General features: G+C 35.2%; 1 protein-coding gene across 1 annotated transcript in view; it reads right to left on the bottom strand.

Annotated features, from left to right (window-relative positions):
• The window catches only part of LOC128222099 (uncharacterized), a 72,234-nt gene extending 52,141 nt beyond the window's left edge, over positions 1 to 20,093 (bottom strand). Inside the window, exons 1-4 of the mRNA XM_052930945.1 lie at positions 19,826 to 20,093; positions 1,426 to 1,570; positions 760 to 851; positions 172 to 239 (exon numbers count right to left, since the gene is read on the bottom strand). Coding sequence (XP_052786905.1) covers positions 172 to 239; positions 760 to 851; positions 1,426 to 1,561 — 296 coding nt within the window. The 5' untranslated portion in view covers positions 1,562 to 1,570; positions 19,826 to 20,093. The remainder of the gene's footprint in view (positions 1 to 171; positions 240 to 759; positions 852 to 1,425; positions 1,571 to 19,825) is intronic.
• Positions 20,094 to 22,886: the final 2,793 nt, after the last annotated feature.

Below are 22,886 nucleotides of genomic sequence, written 5' to 3'. Positions count from 1 at the left end.
GCCACTTGGGGAACGATTTACAACATACAAAATAAGAAATATTACTGTTCATTTATGTAGAAGGCCACTTTTGGGACGATGTACAAGATACATTATAGCAAATATTACTGTTCATTTATGTAAAAGGCCACTTTTGGGACGATTTACAAGACAAAGTATAACAAATATTACTGTTTATTTCTGTAGTAGGCCACTTGGGGAACAATTGCGTAATGTAGAGTTATCTGTTCCAGGTTATTCTGAAACACATATACATCGCTATTTTAAGTTATGTAACATGTATCAAATACTAGTTCAGATAATCCTTTACTACAAATACTAAATAAGCATTGATATCACAATACCAAACAGATCGTGAGACTAATGCAGGGCACGATTTGCAGCCATCTCAGTGATATTAAAGTTAATTTCATATAGTGCATGTGCTGTTTTTTTTTCAATATTTTTATTCACAATTGCAAAAACAAATCCAAACTGAGTAAACATCAGAATTAAATTTCAATTTCGTCTTTCATACATATATCGTTTTATGTTGAATGGCGGCAATTCTGAAATAGTGAATCTCCCTAAAACTGTACGGTATAAAATGTTTTACTCATACCAAGCATGGGAAACCACTTTCAGCTAGAGTAGAGCTTGCTTAAGTCGGGCAAATGTCAAATTAAACGACTACACTGTACCAAAATCTTTAAATTAACATATTTGTATATTTATAGTAAACAATACTTTATCGTAAATGTTTAGTTACAATGATGATACCTCTATTTCTTCCTCAGATAGATCCCCCGTCCAAGATTTTTCAACCGTGCGTAAAACAAGACGGGTGTTGTAGAACGGAACATCATCTTTTGCTGTACAGAAATACATCACAATAAATAACAAAACAATTATTGTTAGCATACTATACACGAGTCTATGTAAAACAATATGCTGTTTTTGATATAACGTAAGAAGCTAGAAGAAGTTGGGTGATATTTCCATTTCACTCGTGGATAACCTAATGTATTAAATGCTTACGTAACTTTGTCTCTTTAATACCTGTGTAATTTATTGTTTTCTTAATTCGTGCGTAACTTTTTTATTAAATTCGTGGATAACTTTGTCTACTTAATGCATGAGTAACTTCGTGTATATAATACATGCGTAGCTTTGTCTTCTGAATACATGGGTAACAATGTGAACTATATTCAATGCATGGGCAGCTATGTGTACATCATGCGTGTGTAACGTTGTCTATTCAATGCGTGGCAACGTTGTATATTTAATGCGTGGGTAACTTCATGTATTGTGGGTGACTTGTTTTGGTAAAGAACAATGTCATTTCATTATGTTAATAATATTCCAAACAATACACATGAACAGCTCTCTGATGCTTTACTTGTAAAAGCAAGAACATGTTCACTTAACTCTTCTGTGTCTACTTACAAACAAGCGTTGTTTCATTGCCTTGTTGTGCGTTGTCTTGTCTGGCTTTAACAGGCCGGGATAGTAATTTCAGCTTTGAAAATACACGTTCATCGAGCTTCCCAGCTTTTCCGTTGAATGCTAGGTGCTCATCCATGGTGATTCACTTCAAAAGGAAAAGTCAGTTAATTCAATATTCTGTTCTTATTTCAATAATTTTATGACATCATCAATATAAGTTCGGTTTAAAAAATTAAAAATCAATAAATGTTTCGGTCAACGTTTTTGCATGGTCAACTGAACATGAATTCACTTGATGTAGAAACATGAACACAAAACCTCACACTTGTCCCAACATTTATTATGGGTTGTATCCCATTACGATGTGCAAATGAGATATCCTGGTTTAAAACCCTACACGGTACAGGGTAAGATGTATCCCATTATGATGTGCAAATGAGATATCCTGGTTTAAAACCCTACACGGTTCAGGGTAATATGTATACAACAATAAAAGAGATGGTTCAGCTAGTGAGAACTATAATAAATTGTTTTAGAGATATAGCCAAATGACTAATGGAAGTCTTGATACGAACTTTGACTGTAAATCATCATCATCATCATCATCATCATCATCATCATCATCATCATCATTATCATCGACGTCGTCGTCGTCGTCGTCATCATCATCATCATCATCATCATCATCATCATCATCATCATCATCATCATCATCATCATCATCATCATCATCATCATCATCATCATCATCATCATCATCATCATCATCATCATCATCATCATCATCATTATCATCGACGTCGTCGTCGTCGTCGTCGTCGTCATCATCATCATTATCGTCGTCGTCGTCGTCGTCACCACCACCACCACCACCACCACCACCATCATCATCATCATTATCATAATCATCATCATCATCATCATCATCATCATCATCATCATCATTATCATCATCATCATCACCATCATCATCTTTGTGAATGAGTATGCCACGTTGTGGTTGTGTATTTGTTTAGACGACTGGGAGTGAATGAATGAGTTTGCACTGTTGTTGTTGTGTGTATGTATAGACGACCGTATGCGAGTTATAATTATGGTATATTATGGGTGTGTATATGTATAGACAACACGGAGTGAGTAATTGAGTATGTCATAGTGTTGTTGTGTGTATGTATAGTCGAGTGTGAGGGGGTGAATGAGTATGCCATGTTGTGGCTGTGTGTATGCATAGTCGAGTGGGAGGGGGTGAATGAGTATGTCATGGTGTTGTTGTGTGTATGTATAGTCGAGTGGGAGGGGGTGAATGAGTATGCCATGTTGTGGCTGTGCGTATGCATAGTCGAGTGGGAGGGGGTGAATGAGTATGCCATGTTGTGGCTGTGCGTATGCATAGTCGAGTGGGAGGGGGTGAATGAGTATGCCATGTTGTGGCTGTGTGTATGCATAGTCGAGTGGGAGGGGGTGAATGAGTATGCCATGTTGTGGCTGTGTGTATGTATAGTCGAGTGGGAGGGGGTTAATGAGTATGTCCTGTTGGAATTGTGTTTATGTTCTGACGACTGGGAGTGAGTGAATGAATATGCCCTGTTGCGATTGTGTGTATGTTCTGACGAACGGGCGTTAGTGAATGTGTATGCCATGTTGTGGTTGTGTGTGTACTCTGACAAACGGGAGAAAATGAATGAGTGTACCTTGTTGAGTTTGTGTGTATTTAGTGAATGAGTATGTAACGTTATGGGTGTGCGAATGTATGCACGATCAGAAGAGGTGTAGGGATGAGCAGACTTTATATAATGAAAGTGCTAATAACTCTTAGTAATATATAGAGATATATAACTGATACCATATTCATACATTCGTATTCTTACAAATTGTCTATGTGAAAACATCCACAGCAAACCTTTTAAATACTTTAGTACTTTTTGAGTTTCACATCAAATAAAAGTATTTTAATGTACAAAAATGGACATAATGGTTCAATGGAAAAGCCTATCAATACTAATTTTCTCTGAGAAATCCCAATGTTAGAAAAAATAAATAATTATGCTAAATTGTAGTTCAGAATTCCAAAACATGTTTTGTTCAGATTTTATTGGAAAATATATTTCAAAATGATAAGAAATTTTAAAATTACCTTGATTTTACATGAAATACATACTACAAAGTTTTCTCTGAGAAATTCCAATTTTAAATACTGTTTTTTAATTATGCTAAATTGTAGTTCCGAATTCCAAAATATTTTTTGTTCAGATTTAATTGGAAAATATGTAACAAAATGAGAAGAAATTTTAAATTACCTTGATTCTACATGAAAAACATACTACAAAGTATTTTGCTAATTATGGGCTTGGAAAATTTAGTATTTTAGTCTTAATTATATCAGCCAAAACCAAGTAACCATTGCGTTTATGTTTCAGTTATATAATTCGGATGGCCCTAACGAGTACCATTTGTAAAGCTAGCAATACAAACAATAATAACAAGTACTGTACTTACGAATAAATTATAAACGTATTGAATTTATTAAAATAACCCATTTCAATGTCTGTTGTATAGTGTCTCAATCGGACACATACATGTTCTTATCATTTTAGCTAAATGTAAACTTGTACTTAGTTTCAAAATACAACTTGTTTATGCTTTAGTCACCAAACAAAGTCGAATGAATAAGTTTATCAACACAAATGTATGTTTAAACGTATGATCACTGTGTTAGGACTGTGGACTTGTTCCTGTTGCAATCAGCGTAAAGCAAAAATATGTCAATATATGTTTTTGTCTGAAATATTATAACTACAACTTAAGGTAACATTAAGACAACGGGATTTTGGTTGAACAAATATGTACACAAACCATCAAACAATGTCAAATTTGACTTTCCTTTCATTATTTAGTTAGAATCAAATTTCGGCACCAAAACCACATTGATGGTTTTTGAAAAGTAAATATTCAGTATTACAATTAAAGTATATTTCAATTTTCATTCGTGTTTTTCCTCAAATAAGTGAATTAATTATAGCATTATACATAATAGCAATGCCATCTGTTCAAACATTATGTTTCATGAAAGTTTTGTTTTAATTGTTCATGTTCTGATGAAAAGTAAATAACACGAATTTCAATTATCTGCTATGCATATTATCGAGTACTTTATACATCGTAGATAAATATGCATTTACAATGAAATATCCGTTTAAGCAGACCTTCTTTGTTTCAATAGAAGTCTTGTTTCGCGACCTCATATGCAGAACGACTGGCCTAAATTTTTCAATAGAAGGGCCGCAGAGTCATGATCCACAAGATAGGTACTTAACTAAGCGTGTTTTGAAATAGTACAAATATCTTGTCACTTACATCACCGAAACAGGTACTACTTGTGATACAAAAGCTTTCGTTTGCAGTGTTCATTATGACTCAAAAATATTTCACAATCAATCGAACTTGCATGAACTTGCCTGTTATAAAAGAGTAGGTATAACATATTCTTAAAAAGTTTAAAAGACCCAAGATAAAAAAGCTTATGACTAACAGATGCAAACTAATGGTTTAAACCCCCCCAAAATAAATGTTCGTATTAAAAGTAAAATAGTGATAACCCGAAGCTCCAACAATTGAGCGAAGAACCCTTAGAAACCTTTCGAAAACCTTTTGAAGTATTCAGTACATTCTATAATGAGATTAAGATTGTTTTTCGAAATGCTTTTACATTTTGTGTTAAATAAAAATAGGCTTGGTGTTATGTCGGAGAAAATACCAACACATATATTAAAACGAATAATCGACTTAAAATATGTTTACGAGAGGCCCAGTACTGGCAAATGTTACAAGTACAACGTTTGCCTAGTGACAAAATGAATCAAATGTAAAGACAATTATTTGTCCCGAAAATACACAACATATGTGCGAAAGCGACTACCGTTGCAATCAAGCATAGCGACCTTGTAGCATGTTATATATAGTTCGCAATATATAATGTTAATGATATTATGCCTTAAATGTCATTGCGTATTAAGAAAAATGTGCTCCTATTTTGTGTGAGCTTAAAAATAGCATGTATGTGAACAGTGTTGATACTCGATTACTGAGTACGGCAGATGATGTTAGCCTTCTAACAAATTATCAAAATGGTTTTAGAGGCATAAAAAGTAAGCTGTATTTTTGTATAAATGACAATGTTAAACGGAAGTTATACTGTACCTTTATATTTTTTATAAGGCACTCGATATTTGTATAGATATGATGTACGATACCAAAATAGAACAATACGGTGCTTCTAAAATAACTTGTATCACTGTTTAAATTATAAATCAACAAATAATGTTATGTTGTGTGAGAATAAATAAACAAATGTTGATTAAGAATTTAAAATAATCAAGGGAGACAATTAGTGGTGGCTTAACAATATACAATTTTCCGCCCTTCATTTGTTGGCACTTTTTTCATTCGCTCCTTAGTTTTATTTCGGATGTTTATTTCACCCTCTGTACACCCTGAGTTTTGAAACAATCAATGTTTTACGTTATGTCTAAACGTTAGTTTGATTTCTTTCTTGCTTTGTTTTGATACTTTCATGATCGTATTTACTGTCAGGTTATACTAAGTGTCGTTTCATATGCTACTTTGGTAGATTTATTACTGCTTTTTCATAAAAAGCTTATCATATGTTTGTTTTACTTTAAATTGACTCTTGTAGCCAATTTACTCAGCCAAATTTAATAGTATATTTCTGTTGTTTTCTTGTATTGTTTCTGACAGAAATTATAATTCTTTCTTAAATAATTCAATAATTTACAAGCTTTTTAACTTAATGCAATAACATACTTAATTTGGTTATGCCTAAGACGTTTTAGAAAATTAAAAGCAGGACGATTTAACATATATTAGCCTACGACATATGGCCGGACGGATTAATATACAGGGATATTACTATAGAAGATCCGCTTTCCCAAGTCCCAATGAAGCCGTGTGTCTTTGGAATATGTGTAAACCACGGATGGACGGAAGAAACAAACAGATAGGAAAATTACTATTTGGTATCCGCTTTCTCAAGTCCTCATGACGTCACATATCACGGAGAGATGGACGGAACAAATCTACATGGTAAGTACTGTAGGAGAGCCTGTTTCATAAGTCCTAATGACGCCGCATATTCTTGTACATGTGCAAACGACGGATGGACGGACGGAACAAATAGACAAATGCGTTTTATCGAAAACTTGCGTCAGTGTGATACTATGTACGAGTATTATTACCTAAGACTTAGAGCATTAAATCACAAACTCGCATCAGTGAAATACTATGTACGAATATTATTACCAAAGACTTAGAGCATTATATCACAAACTTGCATCAGTGCGATACTATGTACGAGTATTATTACCAAAGACTGAGAACATTATATCACAAACTTGCATCCGTGCGATACTATGTACGAGTATTATTACCAAAGACTTAGAGCATTATATCACAAACTTGCATCAGTGTGATACAATGTACGAGTATTATTACCAAAGACTTAGAGCATTATATCACAAACTTGCATCAGTGCGATACTATGTACGAGTATTATTACAAAAGACTTAGAGCATTATATCACAAACTTGCATCTATGTGACACTGGGGACGAGTAGTAATACAAAACATCACACCCTTGGATCAATTTGATACTATGGGCGAGTATTGTAACAAAAAAACGTATAGCGATAAATTTAAAATACGTTTAAAACTTGCATCAGTGTGAAACTAGGGACAAGTAGTACTTCATTGATTTCTATGCGACCCTCTGGAACCCTGCAGATACTAGGCAACCCTTGATATGTTTCCATCCTGACCGGATACACATGACAAGTAGTATTAGATGCTTTTAAAGACAGTTACTTGTAATAATACATTTTTATTTTGTTTATGTTTAAGAAAGGTATTTGGTTGATTAGAAAATTGGGACAAAAACATTAATTTGACAAATATAAATATATCATGATAATATTTAGATCGCCTTTAAGTTTAAAAGGTATACAAAATATGAAATAAATAAAGCAGGGCATGATTATTATCTTAAGGATATACTTTGTTGGTAAACAGACAAACAATTAAAACTCTATATTTTACTTGATAAAAGAAGTATATCCTTATATTAAAAACAGGACCGTCTGACAGTTTTCTGTATTGAATATCTTACAAATAATAAGCAATTGGTGGATATTGTAGCGAATTTAAACATTTCATTGAGTCATATAATGATTAAGCAACGTAACCTCGCTATCTCAAAAGGACATTCCTTGAAAGTCAATACAAAGAAGTTAAGTGCATATTGTTTAGTGCATATGTTTTGCTTCCGTGAAGTCTTACATGAACTTCAATTGCCGGGTACAGTCCGGCGTGGGCTTAACGTTAAGAAGACTAACAATATATGCGAACATTCTTAGTGTTCAGTGCAAAATGACTATTGAATGCCTCTATACTAGACATATGCAAGCCTCTCAGTAACTCAACTGATAAACAAGTATCGACTAGAGGGACATGGGGTCCAACTAGAAGAGTCCGAAATATTCAGATCTTTAGAATGAGGCGCGAGCTCAATGTACAGCTTTTCTAGTTTATTTAGTTTAAACTTTTGTTTGATTTTACAACGATGGTGAAACTTGCTATTGCAACTTATATTAAATGCTCTCGTTGGCACGATGTTGTGCGAGAGTGTGGTCTTACGATATGGGGGAAACCGGAGTACCCGGAGAAAACCCACATGTCCGGCTTGGTGACCACTATCCAAACACACATGCGCCCTGGCCGGGAATCAAACCCGGGTCGCCTTAGTGAGAAGCGAGTGCGCTTCGCTAACCGGACAACGCGGTACGCGATACGCTGAACCTTAGAATGGCATTGTGTTTTACCTAGACTTGCCTTACATAGTATTTAAATGTATTTCAAATTAAAAATAATTTGTTTCTAAAGGAGTGTGGTAAAACCCACAATTATACATTTTGTATAGAAAGAGATCGCTCTTTCCACTTAAAAGACATAAGAGCAGGAAGTACCCCACGTTGTTGTTCAATGTACGTTTGCTCGAAGAATGGAACGCTGTGTGGAGAATGTGTCTATTGGCAAGCGAGGGTTTTCATAAAATGGGTTTGTATAAGCGAGCGGGGAGTATGTCACGTTGTGGTTGTGTGTATGTTGTTTGTATAGGCGAGCGAATTTGAACAAACTTTTATATTTCTTGGTCATATTTTTACATTAAATTATTGCATTTTAAATGATGTAAGGAATTTGCTGGTCAAAATTAGATTGCATTACAAAAGTGAATTCTAAAATCGAATTTTAGTTTACTTTTTTTTTAAATTACTTTGTATATCAGTTGCAAGTTTTCGTATGTAGATGGCATTAACGAGCAGCTTTTCTAAAGCTAGCAAAATAAATAAATACGAACTAAATTATATATCAAACCATTACATGCAGATTGTTAACTATTTATAATGATGTTGAGCATATTTCAATTATCAAACATGTCAATGGAGGTTGTAAAGAGTTTAAATAAGATAACTTCAAGTGCTTGTCATTTTTCGGCTGAATGCTAATTTGCATTGGGTTTCGCAATGATACTTGTTCATTCGCAAATAAACGTCAAAGGGGTAAGATTATCATCATAAATAGTTGTTTCCGTTGCCCTAAGCTTAATGCAAAAACAATTGAAAATGGTTTTGTTAAAATGTTAGCGGGTGTTGTATTGTCCATTTATTCATCTTCAACTTTAATAAGTTTGTAACTTGTATGCGAGAGCAGCACTTTAGCAGCTTGTTAAGAACGACGTGTTTTTTGAAGAAACAATCTTGAAATTAAAATGCAATCATTGAAATGTTTTGAAAAATAAGTCTATACATTTATGTTCTATTCAATAAAATAATCACATTGCCATTAATTGAAGAATTAAGTGATTGAAGGTTTTTTTTTTTCAAGTTCTAAGGGAAATTATACAACATTTATTTTCAGATAGTACAAAGATCTTTTCACTATATGTCACGGAAATAATTGTTACAAGAAGTGTTTATTTTGATTGTTAAACTTGATGCACATGTTTTGCTTCGATAATTTTATATATAGTCGAATACTCATGGCATAGCAATACCATTGATCCGTTGGTCTACGATCAACCGGTCTAGGTATTATTGATTAGCATTATAATTGTAAACATTGTACATGATTGAGGAGAGTACTAGGTACGCAAATAGATAAAATGCACCTGTCGGCTTTTTACCACATGTTTGAATATATTAAGGCATAGTATCGATTTAAACTGAATTGAACTTAAATGATTTCCCGATTGTTATCTAAGGACATAATATATTTATTTTTAAAATCTCACATGTTCAAAAGACCAGTTTCTCAATTTAAATGCAGAGTTATTCACTCATTAGATACTCAGAGTCTCATCACGAGGAAGCCTAAGGTAGTTTTGTTATGATATCGCCTTATATCTCTGTGTGAGTCATTCACTCAAAAGCTATCAAGGCTCACATCACGAACAAGCCTAAGGTAGTTTTGTCATGATATTGCCTAACATTTCACTGTCAATCATTCACTCATCAGCTATCCAGGGTCTCACCACGATTTAGCCTAAGGTAGTTGCGTTATGATATGCCATATATCTCACTGTCAATCATTCATTCATTAGCTATCCAGAGTCTCATTACGAACAAGCCTAAGGTAGTTTTGTTATGATATAGCCTTATATCTCAGAGTCAGTCATTCACTCATAAGCTATCAAGTGTGCCATGACGAACTAGCCTAAGGTAGCTTTGTTATAATATAATATAGCTTTATATATCAGTGTTAGTCATACACTCATTAGCTATCCAGCGTCACATCACAACGTAGGCTAAGGTAGCTATAAGGTGGCCTTGTATCTCACTTTCAGTCATGTGTGTAAACTTAATTATTGTGCAACGATTGTGAAACAAGTTATAACAACATAATACTAATCGCTCTCGTTGTGAGTGTTGTCTTGTGTTGTCGAGAAAACCGGAATACCCGGAGGAAACCCACTTGGTGACCACATACATAACCCACATGCGCCCAGGTCGGGAATTGAACCCGTGTCGCCTAGGTGAGGAGCGAGTGCGCAAACCGTTGCGTTAACCGGACAACCTTTTAGCCATCATAACAAAACTACCCTACTGCAGTCATTCACACATTAGCAATTCAGTGCGTCACCACAACCGGCCTACGGTAATTTTGTAATGACATGGCCTTTCATCTCTCTCCTAAGCTATCAATTGCCACAGCAAACAGATAGCCACTATGTTTGTTTCGAAAAGTACCAACCAATACGTCTTTATGTTAAATATTTATTAGCACTGTATCTCTATATTTACATCCACACTTCATTCCTAAACTATGGTTGTTGTTTATCAATTGCACTTAATTTCTGTATAAAGTGCAACGGCATTTCCCATCGATATCGTGTGCGTTTATTCGATACTTCTGTCCTGTAATTGGGCGCAATAATACCAAGGGGCGGGGCATATTTACTACGGAATATTTTTTTAATGAAATCGTAGTACAATTATTGGCAACATGAAAAACTGTAATCTGCAGTAAAGCAGTTAAAACAAAATAAGCAACGATAATTTGATTGATTTTAATGTAGATATTTTCATGATGGATGTAACAGTTGAAGAAACGTTTGTGTTTAAAAATGCTGTTAAATGTCACGAAAATGAAGTTAGTTCAAAATAACCTCTGTAACGGGTGCTTGTATGACGTCATGAGTGATGTCATTGAAAAAGTTTTACATTAAGCTCGATTCGGGCCGCAACTTAACTCGGCAGCTGCATTTTGTTTCGATGCCATTTTTCGCAGTGTTCATTCGTTTTGAAAGTGTGTTTTTTTTTCGAAAATTGACTAGATTACTGGGATTATTTACACACAATACCTATTGGGTAATCAATTAATTACCTATTCAGTCCTACTTTAACCATTATTTGTTTTGATAACTAATTTAAGCCTGAAAATTTTGTAAACATGTTCTTGATAAAATGTACAGCATCTTCAGTATCAGAAATACTGTTTGAAATTTCTTTGGTTATTGCATACGACGTAATGGAATCATGTCCATATAAGTCGTATGTTCTGAATAAAATCGACAGAAATAACTAAAGTTCGGAGGAGTTAGTCGTTTTAGACATAATTTAGTGTTTTTATAGTCAAAACAACTGCAGAAAAGACCATTTGGTAAACACATTAGCTTGTCAAGAAAAGACAACTCAGCAGAATATATGTAAGTTATATGTGGTTTATTTCATGTTTTGGTATTTGTATGCAGCTACATTATATATTCTAAAATATGTTTTTGTGCAAAAGTTTGCATCGTTGACCAACTTTCGGTCAGAAACCACGTCGCTCAGCCTTTATTGTTATGATGCGGACCCTGAAAGCACATACATGTATGTAAAACAAAAACCGGGAATTAACGGCACGTGAATTTACTAAATATTGCACGTTTTCTACCGATAACGCCCGGGTTTTTGCGTTTAATACACCACGATAACGGACCAAAAACACACATTGTATGCAATAATACGTATTTATAATATTCTTGACCTTGAAAAGATAGAAAATACACATATAAATAATGAACTATTTTATCTGTGCATTCATTGTGGTATAAAATTAGGTCACGATAGCTGTTCTAATTTACCCACCGTTGAGAACAACGAGAGAAAGAAAAGAGAAAATGCTCTTGAATAATCAATGTATTTTAGCAGAAATATAGATTTAAATGAATGTAAATATAAGTATTAAAATTCGACATGTTGCATTTTATTGGGGTATGGTATGCAATGGCGCAGTTCAAAACTTCGGACTCCACCCATTTTAAACAGCCCCATTGCATACCATACCCCAATAAAATGCAACATGTTGAATTTTAATCCTTAAATATTTCCCTATTGTCTAGATGATTTGCGTCGTAATACCATACTTCTAGCAGTAGAAATACAGTAAGACATAAAGGATGATAACTAGCGGCGATATAACAAATAAAAAAAAACCATCACATTAGGCTTATACTGACGGAATCGTTTCGTATTGAACTTATTATTCAACATAACTTGTAGCAGAATGTAAGATTACGTTTTTTTTCCGTTCCTTTCATATTTCTCGAGAAATCGATTTTTAAATTGTTTTCTTTCTGAATCCTCACACCCCATGTCAATGTTTTCCTTATACGATTACTAAATTTCAAAATCAAAGACAAAGGAGAGATATCATATTCCATCCTTTACAAATGCTAAGGTATGCGCCTCTTTAAATCTTCTGTAGGACAGAAATCAATGGAAAAAGTTGTATATTGTTTTTCCTTATTTCAGATCAATCTTTGTGGGGTCTTTATTTGGATTTTAAGAATATTCGATCATATAACTTGAATGATTCTGGAATAAATTTATTTTGCAGCTTATTAATTCTTTCTTAAAATCATGACGTTTATTAAAATGACTTTGAGGCAGTCGATCAATCAGACAACGACAAATCCAATACGTTTATGCTATAATCAAATGCAATAATACATCCACCATAACTTATATTTCGTTAAACACATTTGTACCCTTAAATCTCCCGTTGCTACAAACATCCCTCAGATAGCCATCAAGTAAGTTTAACACTTATCACAAACTTGCGTTCGTTGTGATTATAGGGACTTTCTCATAATGGCAGGACACGGGTTAAAATCAATAACACCATTTGAATTATTACAGTGTCTTTATCACATATCTGGTACATATGCTTGTAAGTGCCTTCAATAACAGGGTTATTACTACAAGAGTGCCGATTTCACAATTCCGAATGACGCCCCGTGTCTTAAATATAATTACAAACGATGGATGACGGACACAACAAATATACAGGCTTATCACTATAGGTGAGTCTCTTTTACAAGTCCTTATTAAGCCCCATTTCTGTACAAAATGTGCAAACGACGGATGGACGGACGGGACAAAGAGATACGCTAATTACTATAGGAGAGTCTCTTTCACAAGTCGTAATGGTTCCGCATGTATATGTACATGTGCAAACGAAACATAGACGGACGAAACAAATAAAAAGTGTAATTACTATAGAAAAGTCGCTGTCTACATTCCTTAGGACGCCAACGCCGGATGGACATGTGCAAACAACGGATGAACGGACGGAACAAATAAAGAGGGTAATTACTATTTACAACAGACAGGGTGATTACAATACGAGATGTGCTTTCTGTTCAGCCCTAATAACCCCGCATTTCTCTCGAACTCGTCATACATATAGGTTGTGCATCTGAATGTCTATGAATTTTACATAATTAATATACATATCTACACGGGATGTGTGTGATCTGTAAACCAAATGTAATAGGTGAACACAGCAGAGCAGTTATTCCACTGAACAAGAAATCAGACATTGAGTCTGTCAATGTACTTAGTATTCTTAGACAAATGAAACAAAAAACACTTATAGATGATCAAAACAGTCCCTGAAAGGATAGATTAATATTTCATCAAGTTCATAAAAAAAGGTTGTGGCATGTGTACAAATATAAAATGGAAACTGCCACTGTTAAACTAAACGCAAGGAATAAATAATTCAATATTACGAAACACATAAACACAAAGTTTTTTATGACACCAAATCAATGATCCATTAATTTTATCATTAAAGACAACATTGAGAAAATTTAGTGCGAAATTATTGGTAATTTGCGCCGATAGGAATAAGTAAGTATTTAAAGTTCATATAAAGTTACAAAATCTTTTTTTGATAAATAGTAGTATTTATGCGAAAAGCTACAGAAACAAGCCCAGAAGCAAAAAGTTAAGACATAAACCCTGTTAAATGGTACTGGGTAAACGACAAAGACATATAACATAAAATCAAAAACAAGAAACATGGAAGAACAGCACAAACTCCACAAGCAGCACAGTGCATACATACTATGCAATTGTCAGTAATCGCAACCTACAGAATATAAATTCAGACTTGAGCCCCTAAATTAAGAAACATCAAACGATGGTATTAACACAGTCTGTATAAATTGGTGTTTGACAATAAAGTAGAATTATAATCATACAACATTTTGTTTGAGCAAATGCCATAGTGAAATGATTATGTTAAGGCTGATCTAGAACGAAATTTAGCATTAATTAGTCTTACATGTTATTTCCGTATCTTTTGAATTTATATTAGTATATTATTTAGTTTATTAATATATTAGTTTTTGTTTTTCTTATCATCCGTGAGTAACACGGTCAAAACCCATTTATCCCGTATATCACGTATATGGTCCGTACATTCATTCGTAAATGTTGCGTGTACGTGAAGGTTCGTGCATCAATGATGTAAACGTTGCGTGTACGGGGTATGTTTCTCCATCCCGTGCACGTTGCGTGTACGTGAATGTTCGTACATCAATGATGTAAACGTTGCGTGTACGGGGTATGTTTCTCCATCCCGTGCACGTTGCGTGTACGTGAATGTTCGTACATCAATGAAGTAAACGTTGCGTGTACGTGAATGTTCGTACATCAATGACGTACACGTTGCGTGTACGTGAATGTTCGTACATCAATGACGTACACGATTCGTGTACGTGAATGTTCGTACATCAATGATGTAAACGTTGCGTGTACGTGAATGTTCGTACATCATTGACGTAAATGTTGCGTGTACGTTAATGTTCGTACATCATTGACGTAAACGATGCGTGTGCGGGGTCTGTTTCTCCATCCCGTACTCGTTGCGTGTACGTGAATGTTGTACATCAATGAGGTAAATGTTGCGTGTACGTTAATGTTCGTACATCAATGACGTAAACGTTGCGTGTACGTGAATGTTCGTACATCAATGATGTAAACGTTGCGTGTACGTGAATGTTCGTACATCAATGATGTAAACGTTGCGTGTACGTGAATGTTCGTACATCAATGATGTAAACTTTGCGTGTACGTAAATGTTCGTACATTAATGACGTACACGTTGCGTGTACGTGAATGTTCGTACATCAATGATGTAAACGTTGCGTGTACGCGAATGTCCGTACATCAATGATGTAAACATTGCGTGTACGTGAATGTTCGTGCATCAATGATGTAAACGTTGCGTGTGCGGGGTCTGTTTCTCCATCCCGTACACGTTGCGTGTACATGAATGTTCGTACATCAATGATGTAAACGTTGCGTATGCGGGGTCTGTTTCTCCATCCCGTACATGTTGCGTGTACGTGAAGGTCCGTACATCAATGACGTAAACAGGTCTGTTTCTCATTCCCGTACACGTTGCGTGTACGTGAATGTTCGTACATCAATGGTGTAAACGTTGCGTGTACGGGGTATGTTTCTCCATCACGTACACGTTGACTGTACGTGAAAGTTCGTACATCAATGATGTAAACGTTGCGTGTACGGGATCTGTTTCTCCATCCCGTACACGTTGCTTGTACGTGAAGGTTCGTACATCTATTATGTAAACGTTGCTTGTATGGGGTCTGTTTATCCATCCCGTACATGTTGCGTGTACGTGAAGGTTGGTACATCAATGACGTAAACGTTGCGTGTACGGGGTCTGTTTCTCATCCCCGTACACGTTGCGTGTACATGAAGGTTCGTACATCAATGATGTAAACGTTGCGTGTACGGGGTATATTTCTCCATCACGTACACGTTGCGTGTACGGGGTCCTAGTAAGGTAGTCAAATATATTTTTAGAAATACAGAAAATCGACTGCTTGCTCTTAAACCTGGCTATGCAACTTCTACTTTACAGCAAAGTATAATGACTGTGTTGACCTATTATGTTGAAGTATGTTCAAGCTGTTATATAACAGTTGTTGCATAGCATTTCACACGTCTCAGTGGCACCAAAATAAAGACCTTTCATATCCTTCTAAAAATTGCATAATTAACATACCATGTATTTCCATACCAGTGTCCAAACTGCTCTTTAACCGTTAGTTAATTTATCGATAGCAACCACTCATATGTATCCATCCACCAGAAATAACAAAAAATGTGAAGTATAAAAATAAATACAAAATAAAGTCATAAACATGGCTTGATATTACTTAATTTGTCAAGTCGGAAGTTGTGTCTTTGTATCATAAAGATTAGTATTGTCACATAATTGTCAACACTTAAGAAGCCTCATGATCTCTCGTAGCTCATCAAAAGGGTTTGTAAAATGTCGCCTGGATTTCTTGTGCACATTAGTTTGATCATATCAATTGTTTCGAGTTACCGTTTCCGTTATATAACGACGTAAGTACAGTATAAGTACACTGAATCATGTCCAAAATTATGATTTATTATATCTCGATGTAAGTATTTCCTTTGTATTTACTAAAAAAGCAATTAATGGGTTTTCATATCATTTGATCACTAGCTTTACAAGTGTTTTGTAAATTGTTCCCAATACATACAGAAACCGAAACAGTTTTTTATACACCACATATTTACGTATTTTATATTTGTTTCAGTAAATAACCTCGTGTCCACCAATTGTCGAATAAGCTGTTGGTGCTGTCTCCATGTAAAATACATTAAGATCTGATATTGACATAAACAAACATCCTCTATATATAACAATTGTGAAATAAGCTGTTGGTGTTGTCTCCATGTAAAATACATTACGATCTCATATTGACATAAACAAATATCCTCTATATAAAACAATTGTGAAATAAGCTGTTGGTGCTGTCTCCATGTAAAATACAGTACGATCTGATATTGACATAAACAAACATCCTCTATATAAAACCAGTCAGGAAACCAAACTTATGTATACAATTAACATATGTCTATCCCTAGCGAAATTAAAATCTTAAAATGGTTTGCGGTCGGGACAGCTCTTCCCCGGTATTTGTCCAGGGTACTCTCTCGCAACAAACTTGAAACTTTAAAAGTTTTTGTAGTTATGGTCTTAATTTATTTTTTGAGTTTTCAGTTAACTCGCATAAGTTCGCCACGCTATGTGCATCTAACTACACGAGTTATCTAAAATGGCAGGTGCAGATTAAGTCAAAGATGATGCATTCTGGTTCAAATCGTGTGACACAATAGTCCAGTGTCACCTTTTGTTTAAAAAAGGTCCTCAAAGTATACATTTTATTTAACAATTCTATGTAATAACTACGACTCTCTAGCTCGAGAGTTAAAAAACAGATTTTCTAGCTTGGAAGCAATAACGAGACTCCCGTAGCTACGGGCAATATTCAAACTACGTCATATCCACGTGATCTCACCTAGTAACCTTTGAGTACCAAGCAATAAAGAGACTCCATGGAGCTACGGGCGATATTCAAACTACGTCATATCCACGTGATCTCACCTAGCTACCTTTGAGTACCAAGCAATAACGAGACTCCCGGAGCTACGGGCGATATTCAAACTACGTCATATCCACGTGATCTCACCTAGATACCTTTAAGTACTAAGCAATAACGAGACTCCCGGGGCTACGGGCAATATTCAAACTACGTCATTTCCACGTGATCTCACCTAGGTACCTTTGAGTACCAAGCAATAACGGGACTCCCGGAGCTACTGGCGATATTCAAACTACGTCATTTCCACGTGATCACACCTAGCTACCTTTGAGTACTAAGCAATAACGAGACTCTCGGAGCTACGGGCGATATTCAAACCACGTCATATCCACGTGATCTCTCCTAGCTACCTTTGAGTACCAAGCAATAACGAGACTCCCGGAGCTATGGACGATATTCAAATTACGTCATATCCACGTGATCTCACCTAGCTACCTTTGAGTACCTAGCAATAACGAGATTCCCGGAGCTACGGGCAATATTCAAACTACGTCATATCCACGTGATCTCTCCTGGCTACCTTTGAGTACCAAGCAATTACGAGATTCCCAGAGCTACGGGCAATATTCAAACTACGTCATATCCACGTGATCTCACCTAGCTACCTTTGAGTACCAAGCAATAACGGGACTCCCGGAGCTACGGGCGATATTCAAACTACGTCATATCCACGTTATCTCACCTAGCTACCTTTGAGTACCAAGCAATAACGGGACTCCCGGAGCTACGGGCGATATTCAAACTACGTCATATCCACGTGATCTCTCCTAGCTACCTTTGAGTACCAAGCAATAACGAGACTCCCGGAGCTATGGGCGATATTCAAACTGCGTCATATCCACGTGATCTCTCCTAGCCACCTTTGAGTACCAAGCAATAACGAGATTCCCGGAGCTATGGGCGATATTCAAACTACGTCATATCCACGTGATCTCACCTAGATACCTTTGAGTACCAAGCAGTAACGAGACTCCCGGAGCTACGGGCGATTTTCAAACTACGTCATATCCACGTGATCTCACCTAGCTACCTTTGAGTACCAAGTTATAGCGGGACTCCCGGAGCTACGGGCGATATTCAAACTACGTCATATCCACTTGATCTCACCTAGCTACCTTTGAGTACCAAGTTATAATGGGACTCCCGGAGCTACGGGCGATATTCAAACTACGTCATATCCACGTGATCTCACCTACATTTGTCGCGAATATCACCATGTATTCATTGTATATATATGATAAACACATTTCTTATACATTGGAGCGTATGGTTGCATCGTTCTTTTTGCATCGTTCTTTTTGCATCGTTTTCATTTTCCCGCTTTTTTTAACCGTGCTGTTCATAGAGAATAAACTATCACGTTTTCACTCATGCATATTTGCACCGGTTTTAACGGTGCTCTGTTTGCTATATAAATAAATGTTGTTTTGAACCAGTGACCTTTTTAAACTGGATATTATTAAGACCACTTTTGACACAAAGTACCAGCATTATTTAAGATGGAACCCTGCACAATTATCTTTGTCATTGTAAGGACACGAAGGTACTTTTTATGTTTACATCTTTCTATGACGTCATATTTTACAGGCGTGCGTGCGATTGCTTTTGTGTCTGAACATAATTAATTAGGTATTGCTTAGCTTTTTTTTTCTTCAAAACCACCAGATATGAACACCATACGTTTCCCTAACTAACATAAGTATTGATTTTGATCAAGGCAGCATCATATTTCTAAATAGCACTGTACACACTCTATCTAGTTGTGTATTAAATGCACATTAAGCTTTTCCTTGAATAATGTTTACATCTTGTAAATTCTGACTTAAACTCGGACTTACTTTTATTTCTATTATATATGGTTATGTTTATTTAAGAAAAAAAACTCTACATGAATGGAAATGTGTGCGTGTGTTATTGGTTTCATTGCTACGAGTATTGCTGACAGACCGGATACATGTGAGAAGACAAATCAAAGAGTATTTAATGAATTTTCATTTTCTAAACAAACACGTCTCTTTTGTAAGAGGATAAGGTAACAAGAGTTTACTTTACCAGTTGAATGCTTCCGGAGGTTCTCATCCATCGTTACTGCTAACCGTTGTTATAAACGGTATCAACCTGCAAACACATTTTCCTAATAATGTCTTAATGTGGCAATTTATCCAAGAGGTGTTTATATCACTATAACTCTAATTCCTTGTTCATCGGTGCAATGTGATCAGTTACAATCCGTTCATCTCACTTTCGCTTTCACAAAATGCTTAATGTAAAACTATCATATATGTACAGGCTCAAGGATCAATGTCTTAAATATCTACAACGAGACGAAGTACTTCACATAACAATATACACACGTCACATACATATTAACTTCCGGCTGGTCGAACAATGATCAGTAAGCGGAAATAAGACAATAAGACGCAGTGAAAAGTACTTCAGCTGAATGGGATGGGGAAGGCCAATCATTAAAATGCGTCAAAATCACATTTCATATTTAGTAACAAGGAAAATTATTTTAAGTTAGACATACCTCCTTTGTAACATGTTTGATTATTGTAGTTGAAAACTAATCAAATTTAAAGATGGACAGATTTGTTCAATGACTTGTTGAAATCCCGATTTCATTTATAAAGGGAAACATGCGAATGATACTGTCCTTATTTTAGAATATCCCGAATACAAATAAAGAAAATGCAAAGCTTAAAAAAAAATATTGGTGTTTTCTCATCATTGACGTTCTTCCGAGTGCTCCGTGAATGGGGAAATATAGTCACTTAAGGAAAAATCAGTTTAGCTACTAATGAACATATTTTAGGTGAATGACAGAAATGACGTTAAAGTATGAAAATTATGTATATATATTATAATACATTGAAGGGATGGCAACAGACAGTGTACACATATTAATGTAAAATACATATCACAACCACATAGAGACACACATAACGAGGATCAGAACACAATCACCCTACCACAAGTCTTTTGACGATACCAACTCGTGTTATGAGTACTCTCTTAAAAGTATGAGTTGAGTTCATTTGATCCGAGTAATTGGCAAACCAGGATAGAAATTAAAAAATGTATTTTATTCAAATTAAAACGAACAATAGAAATGGCCGAAACAAAGTTGGAGGTAAATTAAACGCCATAAGAAACCCCATAAAAGCTTGTGAAAATACTGCGTAATCAGGGTTAGCATAAATTATCTGTGGAATTATTATGTTATGAGATCAGCGAGATGAGACGGTTAAATAATACTTTCAAAATCGGAAACTCTGTACTTATGGTTTACTGCGTAATGAGTTATATCCCTTGAAAGTATCTTAAATAAATTTATTTCTTAGGTAATAAATTTAATTTTAACGTCGAACTGTTCCAGACCCGAGTATTCTCAATCATAAATGTTGAATGGCATATTGCCGATTTATTTTTAAATCAGAAAGCTATGAAATACAACACTGAAAATAGATACTTTAAATCATTAAGATCAAAACAAACACAGTATTAATTCGATAGTATAAAAAATGTGGCACCGAAAACGATATTTTATCTTTGTTTTTTTTGTAATAAAGCAAATGCCTGAATGACCAAATACTGACATTATATTCGTTTTTAAAAATTGGAAAACCTTTCAAAATACCAACATATGTAAGTGTTTAATTCCTCCAGGTATGTGTGTCATTTTAGGCCAAATCATTTCTTAGTATAATTGTGTCTGGGTTAGGGGATTATCCGAAGCTTATTTTAAAGTATGAAGACAGCTCAAAAGATGATGTTATAAGATACCTGCTAAAACGTCATTATATTTTACCGTATCGAAGAGTGTGTGTTTTGAAACTTTTGCACTATGTCAATCCCTTAAAATGTTTAAAGGTGAACTGAACTGTAATTTATAGTTCTTAATTTTATTCATTCTTTCTACTAAACGCGCTCAAATTTGATATACAAATCGTAAATTTGGCTTCTACGGTCTACCGTTACCACGGAATCCGTCCTCAGTTCTGCCCATTCTATGGTTGCTAGATGAATTAATGCCCTTGAAATGAGTTGAGACTCTGTTGTCTCCCTTTGTTTTAAGTGCGCATGCCCAGCGAGTACCACAATGCATTGCACCATTTACCACAATGCATTGCTTTAATTTCCCGGAAAATGTTAGATATTTCTGGGTTTCTGATATCGCCAACATATTGATATAAAAATTATATTTACAAAATCTACGATGTCGGTTTGAATAGCGATACGAAGTGTTTTATATGAAGTCATTCTGTATCCCTACGATGAATATAAACGTGTTACTTCCCTTGGATTAAAATAAGCCATTTAAAATGGATGCCATGGCAACACTATTTTCAGAAACCGTCAATGACAGACACGTCAGTGGCACAAAATAAGGTAGCGATAATGAAATGCAGACGATCTTAAAATTGTACGACCGTGCTCGTATGTTGGAGCAGCTGGTTGGAACGGATTGATTTACCAAACAATAATTGCAGTGTAATTTAATCGTACTTGCGAGGACTTGGACAGGTTATAAAAATTGAAGATTTTTTTACACAAGGAAATTGGAACAACCAGCATTCCATAATATTGCTTTACATTTGGCTGTTTTAAGTCAGCATTTTTAATGGAATGCTGTGTTGCACTCTACTTAGGAAGATAAATTTGTAAGTGATAAAGGTGAGTGATTTGATAATTACTTGTATTTTATCAAAGAATGACCTCCACTATAACAGTTAACAGAAAATCTGTCAGGAAAAGTGGGCCCAATGATGGGCTCGAACCTATGATCACTAAAACACTAACTGATGCCCCATGTTCGTATGGGATTACCCATAAACTTCACCCGTCTCCCTTTTATCTAAAGACTTATCAAGACACCCTTGCATTTAACATCAAAGTAAACCTTGAATGAACAATGCATCCGGTGTTGGACTCTAGCCAAAAAACACTCAAAAGTTAGCATGGAATTCTTATTAACTTTGCTAACCAAGCTGCTGCTTCCCCCAAATACAATGCACAGTACAAGTATTAAATGAAAATCAATTACAAGCAATGTCTTTATATATCAGTATCTCTTTCAACATTCAATATAAGTATACAAACAAGTATCAGT

This window comes from Mya arenaria, chromosome 16 (assembly GCF_026914265.1).
Source record: "Mya arenaria isolate MELC-2E11 chromosome 16, ASM2691426v1".
Taxonomy (NCBI): domain Eukaryota; kingdom Metazoa; phylum Mollusca; class Bivalvia; order Myida; family Myidae; genus Mya; species Mya arenaria.
Note: the sequence above shows the minus strand (reverse complement) of the source record. Positions and strands in the feature narration are given on the sequence as shown.